The sequence below is a fragment of the Pithys albifrons genome, chromosome 11 (assembly GCF_047495875.1).
Source record: "Pithys albifrons albifrons isolate INPA30051 chromosome 11, PitAlb_v1, whole genome shotgun sequence".
NCBI classification, from domain to species: domain Eukaryota; kingdom Metazoa; phylum Chordata; class Aves; order Passeriformes; family Thamnophilidae; genus Pithys; species Pithys albifrons.
In genome coordinates, this window is record NC_092468.1 from 904,735 (window position 1) to 924,746 (window position 20,012).

Genomic DNA, 20,012 nt, shown 5'->3' on the forward strand with positions numbered 1-20,012 from the left:
CACGCCAAGTGTGCGCTGCTTACGCTCCTCGGTAGAAGACAGGTCATTCTCCCCCCCTGTGCAATCCCATTATGGTCTGACTGTCACTTCATCCTTCCTCTTGGGAAGCAGCCAGGATGGCATTACAAGAGTATATTACAGGCTGATGTCTGCTAAGCTCTGGCTCATGAGCGACAAAGGCATGTGCACGCCAGACTGCACACACACCTTACCTGCAGAATGGGGGTCAGGATTGATGTCCAGTTATTCAGCATTGCTGAGGTGAGGTTATTTCAGACACAGGTGTCCCCTCTGCTGTGTGGTGCACGTGGCTTGGGGTTAGGAGGTTTCTTTTCAGAAAGATGGCAATTCATAACTGTTAGAAAGGAACCTCTGTGCCTCCTTTCACTTTCAGTAAATGCAAAAAACCTCTATTTGCTCATCAATGCAGCCTCAGTGCAGCTGGAATTTAGGACAGCGGCTTGCCATCACTGTGGAACATGACACATACTTATAAATTACTAATGTCCAAGGCAGCTTACCATCATACTCTGATGCTCTATGGAACCTAAGTGTGGGATAGACTTCTGTGTTTAGAATTGGTACAATTTCTGGGTACCTTTGTACAATTTATTCAACCTTTTTTTTTTGTTAGTTTCTATTTGTATTTCCCCTTGTCCATTATTTTCTGTAACAGTACTTCCAAGTTATTCCCTTAGTGCTTTTTCTGCAGGAACTTTACTTGTGTTGCAAAGCTGTCATCCTGCTTTCTATTTAGTCAGTTGTATAAGGCCATTCCCTTTTTTTATGGAAGTCAGAGAAGTTCAATGACAGAAGCCTCCCATTGCATACTGGGACATGTGCCTGCTCCTTCCAGAAAAGATCTAAGTGAAACCATACCATGCAAAGACCTAAAACCAGTAAAAGTCATACAGAAGTAGGAAGGAAAGACATAATACCACTAAGAGTATAGTCTCAAGGATCACTGAGGGAATTGGGGCTATCTGGAAAAGACCTATAGAGCTGTAAGCAAAGAGACATTTTATTTTAGGTATCCTTTCAGGGGGAAAAAAAAGGTTTTCTGCATTTTTGCTAATATAGGATTGAATCCAAGAAACATCTGACTTCACCGTTGATTTCTCCTTCTAAGTGAGATGCTGTAGAAGATGTGGAATAATGACTCAATCCCGAGATTTCAGCTGTGATTAACCTGGTACACTGAACACCCTGCATTATAACTGTGCTTGCTGCTGGAGTGTGTTGGTTAATAATGGCTTAACCTCCCTGCCATCCATTCTAAGGTGTCTCTAGCAGAGAAGAAATAGACTCATTTTGCCCCAAATTATCAATTTACTAAATTATGTCCTTGAAGAAGAGTGTAGCATGTAGGGTTATAAAAATCAGTGCCATTTAAAAACATCCCAAATGACATGCCCAACAGTTTTCTATGTCTCACATTGGTCTGTACCCTCCTAGAAAATGAAGACTGAGGCGCAGGAGACTAGCAATGTATGCATTTATATTAGACATTCTATTTTGAAATTATGCATCAATGACAGCAGTCATCCCTTGTAATCCTCTACTGACACATCGTGGGCGTGCAAAAACCCTGAGTAGCAACACCGCTCAGCGGATGGGGGTTACTGAAACAGAACACAACAATCCCTGGAAAAGATGTGGATTGTTCCGCCCTTGCGTTTACTGCCGAAGTCGCCATCATCCGGGAGCTCAGGGCGAGCTTTCAGTCGACCCTGAAGGCTAAATCTGTAGGAACCACCCACACATGAACTAGACGGAACTGGCACCTTCAGGCAGGACAGTCAGACCTAAGTTCGTAGGACAGCTACTGCTGTGCAGGGCCGTGCGGTCCTGCAGCCGCCGGGCAGAGCCGCTGCTGCTGCCGCTGCTGCTGCTGCCGCTGCGGAGAGGCACGGGAACCTTGCGCCGCCTTGGTTTGTAGCGAGCAGATACATTTGCCTATTATTTATACGGCAGAATCTTGTCTACTGCGGGTGCTGCGGCGTGTCTCCCACCCTTTGTCACTCTGCTGATGTGCATTTGGCGGCAGGAAGGGCGATTCGGGAACTCTCCTGTAGCTCAGCGCTCAGGGCTCCGGCGGCGGCGGGCACTGCCAGGACCTGCTTTGCTCCTGAACTCCCCCAGGGCCTGCCCCAAGGAGAGCCCCCCGTGAGGCCCGGGCGGTGCCGCGGGGGCTGCCAACGGCCTCGCCTCCGCAAAGGCTCCTTCCATCTCCCCAGGGCTTCAGTTATCATGCTGAAATCAAACGATATTCTAGAAAGGAATAAATAATTTTTTAAAAAAAGAGTTTAGGGAGAGGAAATAACGTTTTTGGTTTTCTGCGGTTACACCTGGCCCGGCCCTGCCCCCCGAGCTCTCGCGAGACCGGGCCCGCGGCGCGCGCGGCGCGGGGGTGGTGCTGGGCGGGGAGACGCCATCTTGTTCCTGTGTGGGGCGGCGGGGCCGGCGCAGCGCCAGGGGCAGTGCCCGGCGGAGGCCGCGGGGCCCGACATGGACACCCACTACTACAGCGGGGAGCAGTCAGGTAGGGGCGCGGGGCCTGGTTGGACACCCACTACTACGGCGGGGAGCAGCCAGGAAGGGCCGCGGGGCCCGGGCGGGAAGGATGTGGCGGCACCCATGGGCCGAGGGCACAGCGACGGGGCCGTGGCCTGAGGCAGCGCGACGTTAAGTGCTTTAACAGCTCAGTGTCTGGACGGGGTGTCCGACGCTGCCCGCATGGTATAGATGGTTTTGTGCGCTCTCCGAGTGTGTCTGAGGTGGTTGGTTCGGACCCGACGTGGTTTACTTGCCCCATTAGAGCTGGAGCCAGCCTGGCTCATTTAAACGCTACGAGGTGTCATTGAGTTATACTTTTTTTTTTTTAACCTCGGGATAGATGATGGAGGAGCTACTCCAGTGCAAGACGAGCGAGACTCAGCATCTGATGTGGAAGATGAAGGAAATGAGCAGCATTCTGGATCGGAGAATGGAAGTGTAGGGCACCATTCAGAGGTACTACGGGAGCTTTATCTAGATAAAGTTTACTCTTCTCTCAGTTCTCTTTTGTTGTTGTTAAAGTCATTCTCAACCAAGACATCCGTGTTTTATTCAGTTCTTAAGGGTCCCATCTGGCAAAACTTTATCTCCAGAAGTAAGTTTTGTAATTTCTTAACCAATATATGGGCTAGGGTATTTTTTAAATTTTTCTTCTTAATTGTTTTAATAGCATGCACTGTTTTGAACTTAAATAAGTTTAATATTGTTATACTCAATTGCACGAAGACAAAATTTTGGGGCTTGAAATTCTAAGCAATGGATTATGAGGAACTGGAAGTTGCACGTTCCACACAGTATTGTAAAGCCACACGTTTTGGAGGTGTAGATTTCCTTGCTGGAGATTAAATGTTCTCCCAGTTTCTGTCTTGGATGGGGGCGCTGACTCTCAGGTGCTGGTTTTGCCCTTGCCATTCACAAAACAGCAAGTTAAAGCTGCACGTGGAGCAGGTTAAGGTTCCTGAATGGGACCCGTTCTTCCTCTGAAGAGACTGTCCCTTGGAGAAGCGTTGGCTGCGCAGTGTGTTTGCTCCAGGGCTGTGTCTGGGAGAGAGTCATTTCATTTGTGCATTGACTGTTTTGGTTGAGAAGAGATTCTGGTAAAAGTGAAGGTTCTCTTTAAGACTGGTAGTTAAAATTTTGAAGAATTTTTTGTGGCTCAAAATGGAGTTACATCAGGTCTTAGTAGGAGGGAACAATTTTGGCCCGTGAACTCATGTCTTCTGCCAGCACTTACGGAGAACTTTCCCAGACTCATAAAACCTGTAGCCAAAGTTAATTATGTTCTGCTATTTTGTTGCATTTTATGTAAAGATCAGGATTTACTCTGACTGGGTTTTCAGTGTTACACATTTTAAATGTTGCTTAAAATGTGACATAGGCTGATGTGTCAGAAGGCTTGAGTCCACAGTGCTGCAGCTTCCAATCCTTTTCCTCCCGGCCTTTATTGAGTGCATACTTCTCTCAGAGTTAAAAAGTAGATGAAGACTTTGTATGAGTATAAAGTGAAAGTTCTTTCCATGTACTTGAACTTGAGTGTAAACCACCTTTGGAATTTAGGGGTTTTTTAAAGATACTGAGATATACAGTTGAAGAGTTGGTGTGAGACAGTGTCTCCCATTGTGGGAGCATGGGAGAAGTAACTGTCTATCAGAGGGCTTTAGGACTTCTGTTTTAAGGAAAAATTATGAGTGCATGAAGAGACACATCTCTGCTGCTGTATTATCAAACTTTTTCTGATGTGTATATTGGTTCTGTTCTGTGCTCCTCTGTGAATTAAATTTTACTTACTATGGAAAAGTAACCTGATGTCTGTTCTAAAGAAGAAAGTGTTGACTATTGTTTAAATCTGCAGCCTGTCTTTTTCAAATTTAAGTAACTAGAAAGTACTTGTTATTATTGTTAACTTATCCTCTTCATGTGCTGCATTATTTTAAGGACTCTGTTCTGTGATGGCTGTTGAATATTCCTCAGAAATATTTCAGAAAGTCCATGAAAAAGAGAAAAAAAAGAGCTAAGCTAAACCAGCTTTCTGACCAATAGAAATGTGAATCTTCAAGCCTTAATGCTTTATTTGATTCAGTTCAAATCAACCATTTGAACATTTTGTTTTGTTATGAAGTCTTAATTCTTAGCTTTCCCTCCAGGAGTTTACACTGCACTTCAAAAGGCAATAATGTGGAGCTGCTCCCTCTGAAAGGAGTAGCTTTCAGTCATTTATCATATTATTTACCCTAAATATTCTCTCATCCTCTTATTCCCTTCATCTTTAGGAGTATGTGGGAGGAATGACACTCAAAGGTAATAAAACCCTTGAGGCAGCTTAATCAGTTAAGTCTATTTAATTACTATTTCGTCTCTAATTTAGGACTAAGATGTGAAGAACTGAAGTTTTAAAATTTCAAACTTTTCTTTCAGGTTCTTAACTTTAAAGAAAAGGGGAATCCTGAGGAATTACTTATGTAGGTCTCAGGTATGTGGGTTTTTCTTTTCCACAATTCTTTTCTGGCTTTCCTTCCCCCAATCCTACTTTATCTATAAATGTTCTCCTTGATGTCCTTACTGATTCTGCTCTAGACAATTAGAATTAGAATTAGATATCACATAGTTTTAGTACAGTAATGAATCTGAAATCATGTTTACAGTGTTTGTACCAGTCAGGCTTATACAGAAGTCTGTAATGACTTAGTTCTTACACTTCCACCAAGTTGTTGCTGTTTCAGGGATTGAGTTCTGGTTTGACTTTGACTATTAACAAACACACAGAAATATCCGACACTTCTGTAAAAGAAGGAACTTGCTGATCTGCCTATGATGGTTATGTAGGTCTTAGTTTAACACTTGTCATTCATGAGATTGTAGTGAATGGGTCAATTTTCCTGAGCTTACTAAATTTTCAAAGTAGTACCTCTTAAAAGTGGCTGCATGTTGATCCAAGAAACTACTTGCTAGCTGAAATTTTTATGTAGAAGGATAACACTGTAAATTTGATTTTGATGTATTCCTTATTTTATACTGTACTAAAACCTCATGTTACAGAATTTGTTCAGTCAAAAAAACCTGAAACTAAGGACATCTCAATTGAAATGTTTATAGATAAAGAGGAGGAAGAAAAGAAAGTAAAGGAATTAGAGAAAAATGCAGTAGCAATTACCTGAGACCTACTTGGTTTTGAGGATGTCTGATCTTCTGTTTTAATTATTTGGAAAAGGAAAACTAGAAAACTCCAAAATTACATACTTGATTTCTTTGGAAACACTTTTTTAGAGACGAAGTAGTAAAGTGAAAAAGGAGAGGGGAAGCCTATCAAGCATATCAAATAGCATTTAGTCATCTTACTGTGAAGTTGCATGCACTTTTCATATCAATTATATTCCAAAACATTCAGAGTCATGAATTGTGTGCAGAAGCCCTTTGCATTGATGGCTGTGGGGCAGGGCCTGACTGTCTTGTGTAGGGGGTTCCCCTCTGCTCCAGAAGGTGCTTGGTTGTGTTTGTGCTGGGTCTGAGGCAGTGTTATCTCTGCAGGGCTTGCTGAGCTCACTGGTCAGAGGGTGTCCTGGTTGGGGTAGCCCTGCCTGAGCTTCCCATGAGCAGGACTAGAGCAAGGTGGTGCATGTGTGCCTAGTGAGTGTAGGGACACCCATGTTACCTCAGATGCTGCTTCTCTGGGTGATGATATTGCAGCACATTGAGCTGCTGGAACCGCTGGGATTCTGTGTAATCACAGTATGAGCTTGTCAACTGTGTGTCTACTCTCCCTCCCCAAACGTTTTCCTTCTCAGGAGTGATTGTCAGTTAGCAGGAACAGATTAGAGGTTCACTGTCTTGTCAAGTAAGTGCTTCAGTAATAATGCTCTATAATTATAATGTCTTCTTACCAAGTCTTTTACCCAGTAAGTTCTTTGTGATTTAGTAATTTATTCTGAACAGGTGCTTATATAACCTGCAGCCACATTTCTGACCTTAGAAATGTCAAGAATCTACTGATTCTAGTAGCTTTTGGTTTTGTTCAGCTGGTCACCAAAGAATTTCTGAACTGGCACTTGGGATGGTGATGAGCCTAAGAGCTTCAACAGGAGTACTTGTATTAATTTCCTTGGGTTTGTTTAGCAAAATCTTATTACTGCTGACATAATTATCAGTACTATTCAGCATTCACCATCTGATGTTGAGAAAAGACTGACAAACACACCAAAATTAAGTAGCAGAAAAACAAGGATGATAAAGGATTTCTATTATCATAGACACCAATTTCAGTGTCGATCTCTGCATTTCAGCACTTCTTAGTGATCTTTTCTGTGCTGTGAAATCTGAGTTTCCTGTTTTGTTTGCAGCTGTAGTTTTCTTTAATCTCAAGTAATAGTTAGGGGAAATCCTTCACATACATCTGTGATTGGTTTATGTGAGAGATGCTGGGCAGGAGAGGGCAATCAGTGATTTTTTGGTAAGGGAATAAAAGTAGTAAATAAAATCCTGTAGCAAGTTGAGAGTAGAGTGTGTATGGTCCTCCTCAACTGTTCATCCTCAATTCTGTAACTTCTTAATCTTCTATTATTTAAAATTCCAAATTCAGCTTTTAACAAAACTATATTTTCTTTCTACGAGGAGAAAGGAGAACTACTGGATAATACCAGGAGAATTCGAAAGCTGCGTCGCTGTAGAGACAAGAACAAGCAAGAGAAACAACTCATAGTCACAGCTGCTGTTTGTAGTTAGCATTAAGTAACATGGAAATAGTGAAGTTGTATTTGAAGTACATGTTTTAAAATTGCTTATTCCTGGGGTTTTCTCACTGTGCAGTAACTTTCTCTTAGTCATTCTGCAGTAATTCCAGAGATCTTTATCAAGTGCTAGCCAAGGGAATAAATGCATAAGGTCCAAAGTTTTAAAAAGCAGTGCTGTTTCCCACTTAGAATATGTTCTGGAGCGAGCAGTTCTAACAGCAATTAAAACTAATTTTATTTAAAATTCCTCCTCAGTCATCCTTTATAAAGATTGATAGTATTATTTGTTGTAGTTGTAGGATAGCTACACCTGCATTATTGTGTATGGCTTCGAATGTGGGAGTAGAATGACTACAGATAACAAAAACAGATAGAAAGTCTGTTTCCAAGGAAATGAAATTGCAGACAAAAAAGATTTGCAAAAAATTTCAGGACATACAGGTCTTAAACAGGACAATAAAAACTCAGTTTGCAAGTGGAAGAGGTTTATAGCTGAGACAAAATCAGCCCAGAGGAGTTGAGTTGGGTATGCAGAAGAGAAATTCCTTGTACAGTATTGTTGTTTTCAGTTGAAAACAGGATTATGGTGGCAGTGGCTGTGAGAGGTGTGCTGAGTTAATGGAGTGTTCAGGACTCTAATTTGTGTTCTCAGGTAAATGGAATTAAGACTTTTTTTTTCCAGGTAGAAATTAGGTGTTGTAGGAAGGCTAAAAAGCACTGTTGTCAGTAGTTAGACTTGACACCATGGCTTGTGAAAGGTTCTTCCAAAAATGGAGCATGTGGCTCAGTGAGAGGATAAGCATGGGAGCTGTCAGCTTGAGGGAGGGGTGTTGAATTTGTTCTTACAATGTAACTCATTGAATCACAAAAACTGCTGACAGTAATACTCTGAAAGGTCTGACTAAAACTTTATTCCTGTTTTTTAGTAGCATTTTGATTATGACTTGTTCTTAAATAGGTTTTCTGGGCAAAATAGGAACAGGCATGAGCTCTCTTGAGCTTCACTTACAGCCTAATGCACGTGCCGTTTCAGTAAAATGTATTTCATACAGGAAGTATCTCTTTAAGATCTTAAGTAAAATGAAATGACAAATGCAAGGTACTGTTTTTTGCTTTGTTACTGGGGATTTGAACTCAACCATTTTGAAGGCCTGACCTTTTAAAATAAAAGTACTAAGCCTTTACCCTTGAGATACAGGACCCTTCTTAGACATGTTTATTTAAGTGGGTTTTTAAATTCTACTACCATTTCCAAAATACCATTGAGCTTCAGGGTGGACAGACTTCCAGTGATGTTTTTCTTGATCTGAGGTATTTGATAGTCCTCTGATGCAAAATGTCTATTTCTGTGTAGAAAAGTATTTCAATTTGCAGTACCTTGGATAATCAAATTGGAGGAAGGACAAGCAACAATTCAGAACATCTTTTTCTTTACTTTTTAAGGTGTTTTTGCTTAGTCGCCTGAGATTATTTTTCCATTTCAGAATGAACAGAGCGATGGAGAAGATGATGGGCAAGTGGGAGAGCCTCATATGACAGACTCTGAAAATGAAGATATCCCAAGGCAAAAGGAGAGTGACTCAGATAATGAGGAGCCTCCAAATCATGGTGTAAGTGATTCAGACAATCCCTCTCACGGAGGGAAAGACAGTGATTCTGATACTGAAGACCGTCCAGACCGGCATTTAAGTGACTCTGAAAATGAAGAGGCCTTAAATCATCGAGCAAGTGACTCTGACAATGGAGAACCTCCCAGGGATCCCAGTAGTGACTTTGAAAATGAGGAATTGCACAAGCAGCCAGCCAGTGACTCGGAGAGTGAGGAGCTCCAGAAGCAGCTGGGCAGCGACTCAGAGAGTGAGGAGCATCACAAGCGGCCGGCCAGTGACTCGGAGAGCGAGGATGTCGCCAGACACAAACATATAGAGTCTGAGGATAGCGATGGGGAGGACAGGAAGGAGGAGGTGCAGAATGTGTCTCATCATTCAGATAATGAACAGGCAAGAGGAGGATTTCAGGGCTCTGACAGTGAAGATGAAGCTCCTAAGAGACGTAAAATATCAGACAGCAATGGAGATGAGAAAGAGGAGAAGACAGTGAAGAGGAAAACAGCCATACTTTCTGACAGTGAGGATGACAGTGAGACAACACGTAAGGAACTACACTGTGCTGTGACAGGCAGTGGCGTGAAAGTTAAATCATTGCTTTTATGTGAATAAAGCATTTAAGTGAGAAACCATAAGTCAGGTTTGGTTTTAGAGCACATCTGCATTTGTAGAGGCTGTTCTAACTGCTTAGCTCTGTGAATGTATATCTAATGCTTTTAAGTAAGAAGTAGGTCTAACGGAAGACTGTAATGATCTTGCTTTATACTGGCATCTGTTGTCATGATAGTTTGTTATTTCTCTAGTTTGTTGCTCTTACTCTAGTCTTTTTTTTACTGTGGGTTTTTTCTTCTTTTTGTGTAGTGGCAGTGAGGGTCAGATTTGAAATGACAATTTTTAATGGATGGATGTGGATAGATCTTTTATGGATAGATAGATCCAGTTGCTGATTTAATTAAACCATTTAGAATTGATATACTTTTATGAATGGCAATGATTTTGTGTAGGAAGACTAGTCAGGAAATATTTTTTGAGAGTACCAGTTGTCCCATCTGTTACTGAGACATGTAATAATGCTTCTTTCTGCTGGCAGCTGCGAAAAAGGTACGAATCCTTTCTGATGTCGAAGAATCAGATAGTGATGCTGCTTCAGAGAAGTCTGACAAAAGGAAGAAAAATGTTCTGTTGGATAGTGAGGAGGAAGAAGAAGAAGAAGAAGAAAGAAAAGAGAATGATGGGAAGAAGAAAGAAGAGAAAGATCTGTTTGGCAGTGACAGTGAATCTGGAAATGAACAAGAGTAAGTGCTTCTGGGAATATGAATTTATTCGAGGTGGCAGATAGTGAGAGTGATGATGAATGGAGAATGGATGAATCTCAACCAGAGAATGAATGTCTCCCTTCCTTGGTGGTGTGAAGAGGAAGGTTAGCAGTAGGAGGCAAAACAAAAAGGGTGTCTTGACACAGTCATTTTGCAGAAAAGGTACATGTCACTGTTGCCATTGAAATAGGTAAATTTTGCTGTTACCTTCACAGGAACCTGATTGCAGATATATTTGGAGAATCTGGCGATGAGGAAGAGGAGGAATTCACAGTAAGTGTTACTGTGGATGTCTTCTATTCACTTGCTAGGTCTGATCTTGAAGGGAATGTTTATGCTGTACCAGATCAGCTTTGTATCTGCTGGACTCACTGGAGTAGTCTTGGGGTTAAATAACAATTACAGCTCTTCAGTTGGGAGAGATGTTGTCTGACAGCCACAGGTGGAACTGGACTTTGCTCCTCTTTCTAGATGCTTTGCAGACTTGCCTGAAGCTTTTCAAGTGTCAGGTACCTCAGTAGATGATCGATCTTAATCCATACACTGATCTGCACTGTCTTCACCATCAGGGTTTTAACCAGGAGGATTTGGAGGAAGAGAAAGGTGATGGAGACATGAAGGAGACAGCGGATGAATCAGACTCTGATGATAACATCAAAAGAGGGAAGCAGTAAGTCAGTGTGTTACATACTCCTTTGTTAATGCAAGATTTTGGTGAAAGGGCTGCTCCAAAGACTGGCTGGAATTCTTAGTTTAGAAAGGCCTGGAACTGTGTTTCTGCAGAGTGTTCTCATGAACGAGGACAGAAAGTCTTGTCCCAGCTTGTGCAGTTCAGTCACCGGCAGTCCATAACAGATTACTTGTCCTGCTGCTGCCTCATAGAGCAGAATTTCATGGCTTAGATCAAAATGTCAGTGAAATCAACATCTAATCAAACAAGCATCTGAACTGCTTTCAGCAGTTCAGAATTGGGGTCACAGGTGTATTTTCTGTGCTGGTGTAACACTTGCCATCGGCATGTTTTCAGTTTCCTTTCTGGCTGCTCCAGTAGCATCAGAGCAGTGTATGGCAGGTACAGGAAAGCTAAATGTTTGTCAGTTGCAGTTGACAGCTTGCGGACATTTTGAACCCTGGATATTATAAGTGTGCATGCATTGGCTGTTGCAGCAAGTTCCAAGGGCCACCTTGGAGCCATTGGAGCCCTTTGCTAGTTTTCTGGTTTGCATACTGAGGCTAATTATCTCACAGGAACCTTGAGACATAGTGCTTGTACACGATAGAAACACAAAATTATCCAACTCTCGTATTTCAGCATGGACTTCATGTCAGATTTTGACATGATGCTGCAGCGGAAGAAGAGTATGAGTGGCAAGCGCCGGCGGAACCGTGATGGTGGGACATTCATCAGTGATGCAGATGACGTGGTCAGTGCCATGATTGTGAAGATGAATGAAGCTGCTGAGGTGAGTTTTCCAGGCTCCAAAGGCATCTTAAAATTCAGTTCATTCTAAGGGGAAAATCTTGTAATCAGTAAGATACAAGAAGCTTTCAGTATCTGTATAACTGTTTAAATGTTAATTTACTGCTCTGAGTTAAAACCTTTATTCTACTGAAATTTTGAGAAAATACTAATTTTAAAAATTAAAATTAGTTAAATGGCTAAACTTTGCTCAGCTGAAATGAACTGTTCCATCTAAAGGGATTTATATGTGCTCTTTAAACTATATACAAGTATATCAAACACTGAGAAGGGGACAATGCTTTAATTTCATTATACAATTACTGGCATAGGTCATACTTTGGTTATTTTTTTCCTGAGAAGATAGCTTGTCTGAACTGTTTGAGTGACAGTGCTGTGGTAAATAACAGAGCAACCAAATCATGGAAAGTTCTGCCTTGGCAGCCTGCCTTTTCAAGGAGAAATGTTTAATATGCTACTGTGCAAGGTTTACTGGGGTCTTGCCTTCTGTTAGGTGTCTGCTGTTATTTTGTTGGAGTAGCAATCAAGTGAACAAACAGCACGGCGAAACACACTAAACCAGTTTGGAGGGGATATAAGAAGTTCACAAATAGCAACAACAGAGACAAATTCCTGAGAACAACATCAAAAGGATAATGAGTTTAGGGGGATGCGCAGAGTGAGAAAGCAACCTGGGAGATAACTGCGATTTCCTTGATCTTGGCAAGAAAGTCTCTCTTGGACAAGATGACAGCCAGTTGTTTAAAATGAGGTGGTAAATTTTGAAATACTGGGACTTGAAGAGGGGAAGAGATGCATTAGAAGAATCTCCTCCCTTCCAATAAAAAAAACATTGTGCAAAAAGAGCCTTCAGTGGATTGAGTGGAAAGGAATTACCACAGCAATCTGTTGATTACAGTGGGTGTTTCAGATGTGGGAGCCAAGTACTGAACAAACAGTGACACTTAATGCCTTGCATGAAAGTAATGTTGAAACCCACAGTTGAAGTGAATATATGTGTTCTGCCTCCCATTGTTCTGGTTAGCTCTTTCTATTTTTCACGTGAGGTTTTGCTAACAAAGTGTTGACATTTTCTATGCATAGCATGGAGTACTCTGCAGACCACCATTTAGTGCTGTCAATTGAAGTAATGAAGTGGAAAAAATTAATTTAGATGGACTCTCCTAATGTGATGCTTTTAAGGAAAATGTTCACTAAAGTGGGGAGTCTTTTTTAACAGAAGTCATCACATAATGTGTAATCTTTTTCCTGTAAATGTTGTAAAGAATGAGAGTTGCTGATTTCTTACTTAGATTAACTTGTGATGATTCTTCAACACCCCTACAGGAGGATCGACAGCTGAATACACAAAAGAAACCAGCACTAAAGAAATTAACTTTGCTACCGACTGTAGTTATGCATCTTAAAAAGTGAGTTGTCATTCTTCAGTTAATTATAGCCTTAGGGAATATTCAGAATTTGTTAGATTTTACAGAGTGACACTGCTGTACGGAATATTCAGTAAAGCAATTTTTTCTTCAAAGTGAATGTTGGAGCTAGGTGACTTCAAAAACCTAAACTTAGACATAATTTTGTTTGTTCATTTAACATGAAACAAATGCAGTATTGTGCTTAAGGAACACATCACATCTTAAGATTTTGTTGTATTACGTGACTCTGCAGCTTCTCTTTAAACTTCCTAGGCAGGACCTCAAAGAAACTTTCATCGATAGCGGTGTTATGTCTGCCATCAAAGAGTGGCTTTCTCCTCTTCCAGACCGAAGTCTGCCAGCACTAAAGATACGGGAGGAGCTTCTGAAAATCCTGCAAGAGGTTTGGAACTGACTTTTAACACTTGCTTTGTCGCTTCGCCGTGGTTTTAGAGTCACGTGCTTTAGGGAAATGTTGGTGATGAATGAACTGTAGCTGCTACCAATGGGTTGTGCAGTGAAGTACACAGGGAAGCAAACTGCAGAACAGATGGGTTTGTATAGAAGAATTTAGATGATTTGGCCCTGCCTGCCTGTTTCAGGTTTATATGCAAAGTTCAGTGAAAAGTCATTTCCTGCATTTCCCTGATTTTTTTTTCTTGTGGTCTCTTCTCTTTTCAAGCCTGTTCAAATGTGTAGTGCACAGAAAGGCCCATCACACTCAATGTACGCTGTCAATGTCTGTAGCTGAGCTGATTGCCTGAAGGCTTTTGCCACATAAGTTTTATCTTTATAGAATGAATGCTTTGAAGCCAGTAACTCAGTTTTGGGGTAATGTAAGCTAAAGAGCATTTGGAGTAAAAAGTTCTGGAAACCTACTTGTGTATGAACTAAGAATATTAAGGCAAATGTTTAGTTTTTGGCGTTTGACACTTCAAGCAATTTGTAGTGGGGCAACAAAAAAGATTAATTGTTCAAGCTTATTGTAAATGTGAGTTTTGGTCTTGTTGTGAAGTGGCACCATTAATGGACGGACATAATTTCTTGCTATTTTCTGACATTTTGTGCCCTGCAGCTGCCCAGTGTGAGCCAAGAGACCCTGAAGCACAGTGGCATTGGACGGGCTGTGATGTACCTCTACAAACACCCCAAAGAGTCAAGACCAAATAAGGACATGGCAGGGAAGCTGATTAGTATGTAGACCTGCCTTTGTCTTGTATTGCTGAGATTCCACTGAGAGTGGAATCTTTGCATCAGTCTCTGGTGCACCTTTTGCTGTTGTCTGTAGTGAAATTAATTCTGCCACGTAGGAACCTCATTGATCTGTTCCATCACTTTGTAGAACTCTTAACAAACACGGATACATGAACTGCATGCACCTTGTCCTGTTTCTTTCATTCTTGTCTTAAATCAGAGGATGGCATTTATTTGCCCCGGTCCTCTCTTGGCTTGTTGTCCAGACGCTCATATATGTGCTGCAAAGGCCGGAAGGTGCTACCAGAGAACTGTTTTTAGTCATGGGCTTTAGGCTTGGGTGACTGAATGTTTACTACTCAACCAGCTACAGTCCATGTGGAGTGCATTCCATCTGGAATGACTGCACACTGATGATAAACTTAGGTACCTTAGAAACTCTTCTGCGTGTTTCTAAAATAGCATCCCTGTGGTTTGTGGGAGCTCCTGACACTGAGAGCTCAGAGGGATTCCAAAAGAGCAGTCAACAACAAGACTTCAGGGGATGAAAGCTCTTGCTTACTGTCCACGAGACTAGATTTTCATGAAGTATCAAGTGGTCAAAAATCATTTGTTTGGTTGAAAGGAAGCATAAATACTTGCTGTAAACTTTAAAAGCTGTTATTGGATCACCAGAATGTTTTGAGAGAAACTTGAGTGGCCTGGCCTTTGTTAACCAACTATTTTTTTTAATAGACGAATGGTCTCGACCCATCTTTGGCCTTACCTCAAACTACAAAGGCATGACCAGAGAAGAGAGGGAACAGAGAGATTTGGAACAGATGCCTCATCGAAGGAAATTGAGCAGGTAAGAGTAGCAGGCAGACACATGAAATCCTTCCTAAGACTCCATCAAGAAAAAAAAAGTGATGTGTAAATATTAAGGAAATAAAAGGATAAGAAGTTATGACCTCTGTTTCCTTTTGCCACACTTTGTCTTTTAAAATTTCTGCCTTTCTCTGTATAGATGCCTATAAACATTTATTTTTCTTGCAGCTCTGGTGGTCAGACTCCCCGCCGAGACCTGGAGAAAGTGTTAACTGGAGAGGAAAAGTAGGTTGAGGGTTTCTTTAAAAAAAATTGATTGAAATATTTCAGTGGTACTACCAATATGGAAATTGTGTAGAGGTTTTAGAGGCAGTGTTTCAGAGGAGAACACAGTAGATTGCTAACAGTCACATATCTTTTTTTCTGCAGGGCTCTCAGGCCCGGGGACCCTGGGTTCTGTGCCCGTGCAAGGGTACCCATGCCCTCCAACAAGGACTATGTGGTCAGGCCAAAGTGGAATGTGGAGATGGAGTCCTCAAGGGTAAGCACTGGCACTCTCCTGATGACTGTCCTAAACCTAGGGATCTGTAACTGTAGTGCTGTGGTTACTGCACAGTAGGGTAGTTCTTTTAAGGACCTCTTCAAATGGGAGTAGACAGTAAGTTCTATGTCAAGTGGATTGTTCTAAGCTCATCAAATGCTTTCACTCGCCTTTGGTTGCTTTTCTGACCAAAAAGAGATTTTTGAGATAACTGTTCTAGAATTTCTCTCTTTGGTAAGTCTCTGATTACAGGCCTCTTGCTCTAGAGCATTTTGACTTAAGCCTGCAGTTCAATACCTGTGCCACTGCACTGATATTTTTATACCTCTCCCCAGAACATTATCATGTTCTGATAATATTCCAGTTTGGGAAACCTTTGAGGTTTTGGTAAACTTGAACAGCTTCAGTGGAGGCCTTTGTGTTGTTTTATGTGGTTCATACATCTACCTTGTACAGTTTCAGTTAAAAGGGGTATATGTGGTAGAGTATGTGTAAATGGAAGAAGTAACAATTGCTGTGCTTGCTGCTGTTCTTTCTCCTTCTGTGCATTAATTGAGATGTTGTTTCTAGCCCGGGACTATTAAGAGAGGTATTAGTCGCTTGGAAAAGCACAAGAGACGGTTTGCTGAACAGAAACGACTCAGCAAAGTGCATCGGGCCATCAAGTTCAGCATTGAAGGCAACAGGATGCCCCTGTAGCCATGCCACTGCCTTCCCAAGTTGGAGAGGTATCCCTCGAGGGAGGTGTGAACAGTGCATGTGCTTCAGCTGTTGGCAGTTTGCACATGCAGGACAGCAGTCTGTACACCCTAATCTAAACCTGGAAAACTCCCCTTTTATTCTCTCGTGTCTGTACTGTGACCCATGTGGGAACCTGTACAGGAGCACATAACATCTGCCATGGCACCTGCCTGCACAGCTTCAGGGTACCCAAGTGACAGGTGTTCAGTGAAAATACCTGTGCTCCAGACCAGCTTGGCACCACCTGTGGTTTTGAGCACTGTTCTGACACAGCTGGGTTTTCCAGGTTTACCTGAACCAACACACGGGAATTCTTAGTTCTTGGTACAGGACCTCCTGTCACTGCACACCAGCATCTGTGGCTGACCTTTGACTGAGGCACAGGGAGGTGTTTTTCACACCTCTTTCAAGTAGTAGCGTGATGTGATTAGTGTGAAGAGACTTTAGGAGTGGTTGATGGGAGACAGAGGATGAGACCGGGGGAGAAGAATCCCCCACTGAGTGTGGGGTGAGAGAAGATGCATCGGTGTGGGAATTATTTTGACAATTCCTGGTCTGCGTTTCAGTGCTGTTAGCAGGGCTGCCACAAGCTAATAGTGGCAGCAGGTGAGCACAAGTGATAGATAACTGTCAAGTTTAAGCTTCATATTTATTTGTTTTTAAAAAATATTTTCTTAAAAATCACTGTGAAATTTCAGCTATGATTTCAATGAATAGTGAACAGTTTTATGAATAAAGTTTATTTAAAATCAGTGTGTCAGGAGCACCTTCCTCAGCGATGGGAACAAGTTTCTAATGGATGTGTTTTGTCAGCCACTAAGTCTGGGTATCTCTGTTTCACCCAAACTTAAAGATGTGGCGTTTCCATCGTTTATTGTTTCTGTTGTCTAGTTAGAGGAAATTGCCTTCTAAGAAGTGCTGGCTATAGCTTGAAAGGCCCTTGCTGTTTGTCTTCAGTGATGTTCCATTACAGCATTGCTGTATTTAATATGGGCAGAATAACTGCTACACTCCCTGCTTTGCAGTTGCTGTTCAAATACAGAGATGAAATGCAGTATCTTTTAAGAGTTTGTATGGTCAGTGTAGGCATTTCTCTGGCTTCTCCCTACACACTTTTCCCAATACTCTTTCGCTTTGTAAGTACTAATCCATGACCTTTAAAATAAATGGCAGTTTGGAAATGCTTTGTCAGCCTCAGTCACAGTGTATCTGTGTCTGAACTCCCCCATAAGCCTGTCAGGGTGATACTGGTGCTCTGTGGCTTGGACACAGGTCCAGCCAGCAGATACAAACCTTCCAAACTGTACATGTGGTGGTTGACCGGGGCACCATGTGATGACTGAGTGCCTCTGCCTCCACATGGGCCGTGCAGATCCTGGGGGAAGCATTTCCCTACTGCGGCGGCAGAGCAAACACAGCAGCCAGGCCCAGATGTGACCTCGCATGCGCTGGCTTGCCTTGAACCTCTGGGATGTCTGCTTTTTTTCAGCGATAATTATTAGTTTTATTTTTTAAGTTCCAGGGGACCTCTAAGAAAGGGGTGAGTCGACTGGACAAACAGATGCGGAAATTCACAGATATCAGGAAAAAAAGCAGATCAGCCCATGCAGTGAAAATCAGCATTGAGGGTAATAAGATGCCATTGTGACCCTTCACAGAATACCCTATGAGCTCTGCTGTAAGACAATGCACCCATAGACTCTTTGGAGACCTTTAAATATTTTTACAACTTGTTTGGGGTTTTTTTTAGTGAATCTTTAAATTGTTGGTTCAGGTTCTGGTAGAAGATGTTGTCTGAGGACTGTGAATATGATTCTCCTCGTTGTATTTAAACTGGCCCTATCATGTCCTTTGTACAGATCATGTATTTGTTGTATTGCAACACTTTAGACAATAAAAACATTTTCTGTTTTTTTGGGGGGCTGCTTGTTGATTGCTCAGGAAAGGTTATGCACAGACCACCTTGGAGGTGGAAAAGCTGTGAATGGTTAATTTTCTGTTCACCATTGTCCAATTCCTTTTTATTCAGTGATTTATCAGTTGTTACATCTTTAGAGACGTATTGCTTTTGATTAGAAATACTGAACATTTTTTACACAAAAGATTTTATTTTTCATGAAGACTGATGTAAAGTTCAGGAAAGCCCAGCAGACCAACCAGCAGTTTCCCAGCTAAACTGTGTCTGTAGCTCACCAGTGACTTTGCAAATGGTTTATTTTACTAGTGGGAAGGAGAAGGTTCCTGTGTCTCTGTGCTGGGGGGAGATAATGCTGCTATTTCTTTGTCTCTGCTGCTACAGAACAACAGCAGAGCAACATGCTGCTTCTTTGCCTCTACCTCCGAAAACAGTTGTCTCTGCTGAGCTTGCCTGCAAGATGACTTCTTGTGCAGATAACTGCCAGTTGGAATTTCTTCAGTAAGAAGAAAGTTGCCTTCCAGAGGAGCAGAGCCTGTTAGCTGTGTGTTCTGTAATTCTGGTAACTCTTTGAGGTGGGGATCATGGTGTTTGGCTGAGTTACTGCTGGCACTGGGAATTGGGTGAATGCAAGTGTGTGGAGAGTCACATGTTAGATGTTAAATGTGGCCCTGTGAGATTGGAGGGAGTGACAGTAACAGAGTTGTGTGCTGGGACACCAACATAAAGCAAGAACTGAAGGAGGATGCCTGCGCTGGCTGGGATACAAGAGGGATTCTGCTCCTAAGACAACTTCACCTATTCTCCCCAGGTATGTGTATGATGCAGTCACCACCTCAAGAGGGTGTTTTTAGCATGCTGAGACCTTCAGGGATTTGGTTTTTTTTCCCATCTTTAGTTAAGAATTTATTGAAAGCCAAGGACTTCCTTACTGCCATAGTGGCAGGTGCAACTGTGAAAAGTAATTGAACTGTGCAGAGCTGTTCATAAGCCAGGGTCTGTTTGGTCCTGAAGGTCCAGGGGTTACAATGGATTCTTTTCTTTTTTTCTTCCTCCAACATTTTTTTTGTACTTCTAGTGCTGTAGCCTAGTCCTCCATTCACAGAGGGCTGAGGGCTGCTTTTAAATCCTAGGAGATTTAAGTCCTGGGAGATTTCCAGGATTTCCACTGGCCTTGGTGGTCTTGTGCAAGGCCTAATTCAAATTCTTCACATCAAAACTAACCATAATAGCTCAGCATCATGTGTTCTCTGAGGCAAACGGTTCTGTTGCTTGTGGAATGAACTGTGCTGGGGATTGTAATTAAAACTTAACAATTGTAGGAAAGGTCGCAAAATAAAAACTTCTTTTGTCATGGATCACAAACATCACATGTTGAGAATAATACCGCACAATCCTTCAATCTAGAGTTGGGTGGATTCCTGCTTGGGTTTTGCACCATTCCATACAGACATTGTTTTTTGTATCAGAAAACATCTGTCAGTTAGTAAACTGACTTGACAGTTGTCCTTGGTTGCAGAACTTCAGAGCTCCCTCCTGTGTTCAGCACTGTCTCTCACAACTGGAGCCAGACACCACTCACTGCACTTGCTTTGCTAAGCACTCAGTTCACACAGATTGAGTATGCCTGTCTGTGATAGGTAGGCTTGCCAAATGTAAAGCTTTTGCTCTCTTAAAAAATCTTCCTGGTAGGAATTTACATTAAGAAAAGTTGTCACCTCC

The 20,012-nt window shown here is 42.0% G+C and overlaps 1 protein-coding gene across 3 annotated transcripts; it reads left to right on the forward strand.

Moving 5' to 3' along the window:
- The first annotated feature begins 2,430 nt into the window (after positions 1-2,430).
- IWS1 (interacts with SUPT6H, CTD assembly factor 1) lies at positions 2,431-18,293 on the forward strand. 3 transcript variants are annotated; one of them, XM_071566935.1, is made up of 14 exons: positions 2,431-2,542; positions 2,897-3,012; positions 8,765-9,431; positions 9,978-10,182; positions 10,419-10,476; positions 10,773-10,873; positions 11,516-11,666; positions 13,010-13,092; positions 13,366-13,495; positions 14,168-14,285; positions 15,022-15,133; positions 15,322-15,378; positions 15,523-15,634; positions 17,892-18,293. In XM_071566935.1, exons 1-14 carry the CDS (start codon positions 2,509-2,511, stop codon positions 18,021-18,023), a joined length of 2,076 nt encoding a protein of 691 aa, XP_071423036.1. In that variant the 5' UTR covers positions 2,431-2,508; the 3' UTR covers positions 18,024-18,293. The 3 variants fall into 3 exon arrangements, with proteins under 3 accessions (XP_071423036.1, XP_071423039.1, XP_071423038.1); XM_071566938.1 differs by having other exon boundaries at positions 17,898-18,293; XM_071566937.1 differs by lacking the exon at positions 17,892-18,293 and adding an exon at positions 16,205-17,127.
- The last annotated feature ends 1,719 nt before the right edge of the window (positions 18,294-20,012 follow it).